The sequence below is a fragment of the Mycetomoellerius zeteki genome, unplaced genomic scaffold (assembly GCF_001594055.1).
Source record: "Mycetomoellerius zeteki isolate Tzet28-1 unplaced genomic scaffold, Tzet1.0 scaffold150, whole genome shotgun sequence".
NCBI classification, from domain to species: Eukaryota; Metazoa; Arthropoda; class Insecta; order Hymenoptera; family Formicidae; genus Mycetomoellerius; species Mycetomoellerius zeteki.
The window spans coordinates 119,548-127,818 of NW_017256448.1; the positions used below are offsets into that span (position 1 = coordinate 119,548).

Sequence of the window (8,271 nt, forward strand, 5' to 3'; positions counted from 1 at the left end):
TAATGCGTACATGAATAATATGTAACATGACCATCTTGTCCCTTTTCCTTTTCACTGCCCCAGTTCTATAAAAATCGACATTGCTATTAAATTCAATTGTATGAAAAAATTGGATATTTTAGGAATATATTGTTTTTTTTTCAATATAACAGAAGTTATATGGATAATATGTACTTTATTAATTATTTATATAACACTTTTATAATGTTCGTATATCATATGATAGTATGAGGAAAACAGAGTAAAATAAAAGAGAAAATAAAAAGAAATAAAAGTTGAGAAAATTATAGATATATAGAAATTGATATCTATCGCCATGTGATAGCGAGTGTACGAATTAAACGCACGATGTGGTTTATATAAAAATCATTAGATAAGCTATCGTTGTTTATCGATTACGTTCGTGCCATGCTCATTACGATCGCTGTTTCGTAGAATCTATTTCTTGATATTAACGGGATAGACACGATAAATCTATAAAGTATTAGTGAAAGAGATTAAATACAAAAAGTATTTCTTGTAACTGTCCAAGTATTTTGCTATTCATTCAAAGAATATATAGTATGCATACAAGTTTCGCGATCTACGGAAAATGTTAAAAATGATAGCGAAGAGTTGAAATGGTTGAAATAGTTAGAAAGTTTAGTATGCGTGTCTGTTCATTAAAAAAAAAAAAGAGCCTACTTGCGCTCTTAGTGAGAATAGATTGAATTAAAAGAAATTTTGTTTTAATTTGAAAAAAATATGGAGAAAGATTGATGAGAAGATTTACAGAAAAATTAAAATCTCCTGTTTTTTATGCTATTTTAGAAACTCGAGATGGGATTTCTTTTCAAGAGAGATAATGGAGATAACATACTTTTCCCTACTCATTTTTCCTCGGTTCGAAAGATTAGACAATAGCATTTCTATTTTCATTTGCGCTAAATTTACAGAGTAATCAGTTGAAATCATCAATAAAAAAATAATAACAAAGGGGAGGATAACAAAGAAATAAACAAGATAGCACAGATTAAAGAAATAGATGAATTATAGGTAAATATTCTGCTTCTAATAAAGTACAAAATTGAAATTTTTCAATTATTGTTTTAAGAAATATAAAAATTTTATTTTATATTATTTTCTGTTCATTTTTTTATTGCAATTAATAATTTTATCTTTGTTCTTATTTAAAGCTTCTTTTGGCTTCAATCAGGGAATTTTCCCAAAAATGATTGGAAAGAGTCGGGGAATTCGTTTTTCTGTTTCGCTAAGGTTTTGTACAATTGAAAAATACAGACAATAGAAACAGAGAATAAAGAACTGCGCACGCATAAAGAACTAAGGAACAGAAAAAAGAATTTCAACTTAGCAGAAACCATGTACCGTCGAATACACAGTTTTTGATAGATTGAAATTCTTGAATACCCTGTTCTCTATTCCTTTGTGCGTAGCCTCTGATAGATTTCAATCTATCAAACCCATGTATTCTGGTGTATACACGATTTTTTATAGGTTATTTGAATTTTGATAGGTTATTCCCTGTGTTTACGTTGAACAAGGTTGAAAATAGGATGTTTATAAGAAAGGAGAATTCGAAAATGGCGGGGTTGGGGGCGTCGCGCCCCCTCGTGTCGGCGCGAGATGGCACGGCACGGTGCGGCGCGGCGCGGTCGCGGCGCGGCGCACCACCGGGCCCCAGAATGCATCGCGCGCCACGGCATGTGCCTTTCCGCCATTTTGTAGTTTGCTCGAGAGACTGTGTTGAGTTCGATTCTTCCACCTCGGTAAGGAAACATCGTCGTGCGTAACGGCCGCGCGTTGATCCGCTCGGTGCGGTGGGCCGCGATACGTACAGGGCGGATCGTCAAGCGCGCGTCGCGCGCCGTCGCGAATTCGCGTGAGGAACGTGCCGAATCTCGCCGCCGCCTGTCTCGCCACCAGCCGTGTCGTGTTGCTGCGTCGCGTATTTCGTCGCGCACACGCGAGCGTGTGCGTGCGTGCGTGCGTGCGTGCATGCGTGCGAGCGAGCGAGCGAGCGGACGAGTGAGCGGATCGAGCTCTCTGCTCTAGTCAGCCTATCGTCGATTAGACGATTATCAAGGCAGCGCGAACGAAATTCGCGTAAACGCGCACACGAGGTACTCCGCGCGCACAACGAATCATCCAAACCAAGTGCCTCGAGAGTGCTCTCTCTAGTCGAGAAACCGATCTGCACGAGGCCGTTCGAGAAAGAGAGAGAGAGAGAGAGAGAGAGAAAGAGAGCGCGATTGAGCGAGCGGACGGGCGAGCAAGCGAGCGAACGAACGAACGAACGAACGGGCAAGGCACCTCGTAGCGCTAGATTCAGGGCACATGGGATCATCCAGGCCCATCTCGAGATGAACGGTGATTTCGGTAACGACCATCCGTCTCATTCACCAAAAAAACCACGCGAAAATCATTCAATCACCATGCGATTATTATCATCATTATTATCATCGTCATTATCATCGTCATCATCTTCATCATCATCATCTTCATCTTCATCTTTATCATCTTCGTCATCATCGTCATCATCATTGTCGCCGCCATCGTCGTCGTTATCATCATCATCATCATCATCATCATCATCATCATCCATCATCATCATCATCATCGTCGTCACTATCATTATCATTATCGTCATCGTCAGTGCTAACACATGTTCGTTGAATTCAGGAAGAGTGTTGTACAGTCTTGTCATCGCGCCGCTTCATCCACCTTCTTCTCGCCACCGTCACCACCTCCTTATGTTGCTCGCTAAACTCGCGCCGTACGTCGACACGTCGTTATTACCGCTGTCTTCGTCTTTCATCTTCTCGTCCACGTTGACGTCGTCATCGTCCTCATCATCATGTCCCCGTGTACGTTGTCCTTGTGCTCATCCTTGTCGACGTCGTCAATGTCGTCAATGTCGTCAATGTCGTCATTGTCGTCGTCGTCATCATCATCATCGTCATCATCGTTGTCGTCCATCGTCGTCGTCGGGTCCGGTCGACCGGAGAGCAGTTCATCGTCGTCGTCGCCGTCGTGACGCCACCGCGACCGCCACCGTATCGTGTTCACGATCGCGCGCTATATTTGGCCGATAACGCGCCGTGCGCTCCGCAACATATTGCGCGTCCTTTCGCGCGGGGATCCTCGCCTGGCGCGCCGCGAGTTCCTCCGGACGGCCGTCGTCGTGGCACGTAGTCCGAGGCCGGAGGCTCGCTCCGGCGCGTGCGAGCATTGCCGCCCGAAGAGCGCATCTTGGTGTCAACCACGTCGTCGACTTTGGTCGCGCGCGCGTGTGAAAAAATTCTTCCTTATGTCTTTCGTTTTTCCCGGCGACTCCCCAGATTGTACCTGGTGAAAAGTTCCACGCGCGACATTGTTCGTAGCTGTTTTGTACTTCGTATTTGTGGGCTTGCAGTTGCCGTAATCCATCGTATAGTGCTGCGTATCGAGGCATGATTCGTATCGAATAATCCTCCTGATCGTTGCTCCGTTACTGTTGTCGTTGTCGTGATAGTTTACAAGGATAAGGGCTGTCAGTGTTGCTTAAAGCATCCAGTTTGACCAAATAATTACATGATCATGATATATATATGTTTTTATATATATATATATACATTGTACAAAAATAAGTTGCTCTTGATAATAACCAAAAGTATTCTGTAGAATAATATTTTCTCTTAGTCTACAAATACGACTTTTGGATTAGATTATCTAATATATTTCTCACATTTGTAGATAACTTAATCACAGTTTAATTTACTCTTCATCTTTTTCTTAAAATTAAAAAAAGATAAGTTAGACGAAAATTAAAGTTGATCTATATTGATAGTAGAATTATAATTGAGTATCTCTCATACTAGTCGTTTAAAACTAAGTATAAATGTACATGTAAGAAAGTCATATATGATGTAATAACTAGACGTATTATTGCAAAGAGCTATATTTAATGCAATAAATGAAATGTGTAACTTATATTGGATTAGGTTAGAATTATAGATATGTAGTATTTTTTTCTAGAAAATACCCCATCTTTAATTGGGATTTAAACTATTTTGTATATTATACTAATTTTTAAATATGTGGTAAAAAAGTTTTATTTATAATTATCATTTTACAAGATATTTGAATTATCATTTTACAAGATATCTCAATGCCCTGTTTAGAGCAACATTTTGAATTACAACATACATACGAAAGACCATGATACAAGATAAAGAGAAATTACAATTGAATTACATTTCTTCCCTTTGCAGGATACGTTTACATGAATGGGGACATCGGGAAGCTGCCACCAGGGGCGGTCTACCCAGCCACCCCTGAACCTCTGGGTCCACAGGTTGCAGGCGCAATTGGTGGTGGTGGTGTGCCTAATATAGACTACGGAGTCATGAACGGTGCACCGAGCGGTAGTGAATTGATTCTCGACGCTGGTGTCGGCAGTTTGGAACCATCGCCTCAACACGCTATAAGCATGCACGGTGGTGCTGTCGGATATAGCCCAGTGGATGTTGCCGCATTAGGCGACGCTTCTGCCGCTCCTCCATCTGTACCAATGACAGATTTAAATATTCCGGGCATACCATTGGAGACGCTTAAACAAATGCTCTCTACACAACTCGAGTACTATTTCTCCAGGTAACAACTTTTTACTATTTTGAATTCTTCTATTTTCAATTGTATGAAATTGCGATCATTTTCTAAATACATATATCTGCGTTATGTGAGATCAGATTACATATATGCATGTATTATACAAATATGTATTTATTTTGTTCTCTAAATACTGGTTACAATCTTGCCACAAACTTTTTCACTCGCAACCTTCAATCTTCGATTACCTGGTTACAAACACAACAACGTAAATAAAGAATAAGGAACGGATTTGAACCTGGGAACTTTTGAATATGAGTTGATCGTTCTCTCATGGAGCCACGCTTTACCCGAATTTATATTGATTTTCTTTCCTTATTTCCCTTAACTATTTCCTAACCGACATTTGATATGTATCATGTTATTAAATTTATTATGATTAAGAAAAACAACTATTCACAGACAGTCACGAAAACTGTTACAGTATATTAGTTATATTATAGTACATTTATTATAAAACATTTGGAAGCTAAATTTTTAGCTAAGTAGAAAGTAAGGAAGGAATTCAGTAAAACTTTACTAATTTTAAAATAATTTTATACATATACATACATATGTACAGAATGTCCTGCAAAGACCGTAACAATGTACAAGGGTAAATTAGTCAGATCATTTTAATCCCTTCAAACTCTGTAATGTACGTCTATAATTTGTAGACATCGTTCTTTGAAATTGTTTAATTCTATCGACATCTGTAATCAAATGTACATAATAATATATATGTTGGAAAAATAGTCAAAATTTTAAAATAATTGTTTAGTATAAATTACTTATTAAAATGCTCTTGAATTGAATTAAAAATTTTTTTTAACATTGCAAATAAAATCAGGTCTGAAGGGGTTAAGGCGAAAATTCTAATACCAAAATGTTAAGACTAATAGTTTTTGAATTTATAATCATTTAAAGATAGGCGTATCATACCACTAAAAATTTGCATGTCAAGTGTGATATGTAAAGTGCTAGAAGCGAAAGCTATTATAACTGTCGTCTCTTGTCTGTTATGATATAAAGATTATGCAAAGACGAAATTAATATTTATTATATTGAAAAATTATTATAACTTTGACATTTTAGTATTAGGTTTTTCATCTCAAAGTAATCTCAAGAATTTTCCGTTAAGCATGTTACTGTTTTTACATATATACGCGTGTATGTGCGTGTGTGCGCGCATAATATTACCGGGTGTCTTGTGTGTGTGAATATATACAAGGTGTTTTTTAAATATTGCCCAGTAATATTCCTGATCAAAAATTGAGTCGAAAAGTCCTGAGCCATTTTTTTTACGATGCTCAATAGAAGTAGTTATTACCGAGTAAAGCTAATCAGGGTGTGTGAGAGTAATACACACACACACACACACACACACACACACACACACACACACACACACACACACACACACACCACAAATGAAAAGTATGATTTTAAAATCAGAAATTAAAAAAAATTATTTGTATAACAATTTTTTTGCAAAACTCGAATAAGACCCTAAAGCTATGTATTAATTAATACTTAAAATAAGGAAACTTAATTTTTTTACAATATACTTTATTATTATGTATGATTTGTATGAACTATTTTGAATTAAAAAAATTTCTAAATTATGTCTGCCCCAAAATACAATGATACAATGCTTTTCACTTGCACAGTTCCTCGTCATAAAGTATACAATTGATATGCAAATTGCATAATCATATGCACATATAAGAATGTATGTGACAAGATATGATAATGTGAATGAACAATATATGTTTATCATTTCAGAGAGAATTTAGCCAACGATACCTATTTGTTGTCACAAATGGATAATGATCAGTATGTGCCGATATGGACAGTAGCAAATTTTAACCAAGTAAAAAAATTGACGAAAGATATTAAACTCATAACAGAGGTACTGAAAGAGTCTCCTAATGTTCAAGTTGACGAGGAAGGACAAAAAGTAAGGCCCAATCATAAACGATGTATCGTGATACTTCGCGAGATACCAGATAGCACTCCGCTAGAAGATGTCAAGGTTTGTCCCAACTATTCTATTCTATAATTATCACAAGAATTCAAGTCTGCCTCTTTAACGTTTGGACTTCTTTACTGTAGAATTTATTTTCTGGAGAGGGGTGCCCGAGAATTATTTCGTGCGAGTTTGCTCACAATAGTTCATGGTACGTGACATTCGAGTCCGACGAGGATGCTCAAAAGGCCTATCGGTTTTTACGCGAAGAGGTTCGAGAATTTCAGGTAAGTTGCAATCAAAACCTATATAATCTCGTTTGAACAATTGGGTGTGAAGTAAATACTTACCAATGATTTTAATGATTCTCCGGATTTATAGTTATATTTCATTATAGTTATTTATTATAGTTATCTCATTATAGTTATTAGCTATTTATCGCTATATAGTTATATGTAATAATTGTAAAGTTCATAATTTTTATTCTGATTCTTAAATCCAGGGAAAGCCAATAATGGCAAGAATCAAAGCTAAACCAATGAACAGGCTACCGATACCGACGGTAGCCGGTGTAAGTGGTATAAAGAATGGCTACAGAACTCCACCTCCTCCTCCTGTCTATGATCCTAGCAGTTACACGGCTGGACAGCAACGTTTTCTCTATACCAATGGCACAACTATGCCTCAGACAACTATGCCAGCATACGCGAATCAGGTCGTTTATGTAAGTTACAAATGCTTTACGCGAAAACTCAAGTTTTCTTCAAGCTTTTTTATCATCAAAGAACAATAAGTCATATATGAGAAATATTCTATTTTGGTTAAAGCAAATCTTAATGAGTGTACACTACGTAGAAAGAAGCTCTTATAAAAATGTTGTCTTTTTCTTTAAAGCAACCGTTCTATCCGGCCGGTATGATGCCTTGGGGACCAACTAGTCCCGCTTATTTCGAGATGTCCAATGTCTTTACGATGAACGGAATCACGCCGCACAACACGTTCACGCGTTCAAATACGAGATACACTCCCCGACATAGGTACGAATCTGCAATTTTCTTATTTTTCTAGATATATTTTTCGAATGAATATCTCAGTACCTGAAAATATCTGTTTTTTTATATGTATATAGAAATCGACAAAGAAACGGTTCTGATCGAAGCTGCTTAATAGACCCGGCCAATCCCAGTAACAACAGTAACCATCATCACCATCATCATCATCACCACCACCACCATCATCAGTCATCGTCTATGCCGCCACTGAGTACTCGTAGCTCTCATCCTCCTATGACTGGCGTTGGTAGCGGTGGCAACAATAGCGTGTCCTTGAGCTCTTCTACGTCCACTTACCACACCTCGAGTTTGCCTCTTTCGAAGCCGCCTGCTTCTTTGTCCTCTTCTTCCTACCAGTCCGGCACAAAGTTCCATTCTTCGTCGTCCGCCGTGTCGTCTATCGAACACGCAAAGGGAGCTTCCTCCTCGTTGTCCTCCGCGCAAGATCAGGACACAACGGTGACGGTCGAGTCCTCCTCCACATCCTCGTCCTCGACGCCTTCGTTTACCCGCCACCGTATCCATCGTAGGACCAAAGATCAGGACACGAAGGTAGCCACCGGAAACAACCACTCGCTACCGGCGATTAAGGAATCCTTGCCAACGAACGGAGGCAACGGCAGG

At 38.5% G+C, this 8,271-nt stretch overlaps 1 protein-coding gene across 1 annotated transcript in view; it reads left to right on the plus strand.

The window, feature by feature from the left end:
• Positions 1-1,698: 1,698 nt before the first annotated feature.
• Positions 1,699-8,271, plus strand: part of Larp4B (La-related protein 4B) — a 13,466-nt gene continuing 6,893 nt past the window's right edge. The window contains 7 exon segments of the mRNA XM_018444485.1: positions 1,699-2,376; positions 4,251-4,632; positions 6,412-6,661; positions 6,742-6,882; positions 7,098-7,319; positions 7,490-7,632; positions 7,725-8,271. Coding sequence (XP_018299987.1) covers positions 2,361-2,376; positions 4,251-4,632; positions 6,412-6,661; positions 6,742-6,882; positions 7,098-7,319; positions 7,490-7,632; positions 7,725-8,271 — 1,701 coding nt within the window. The 5' untranslated portion in view covers positions 1,699-2,360.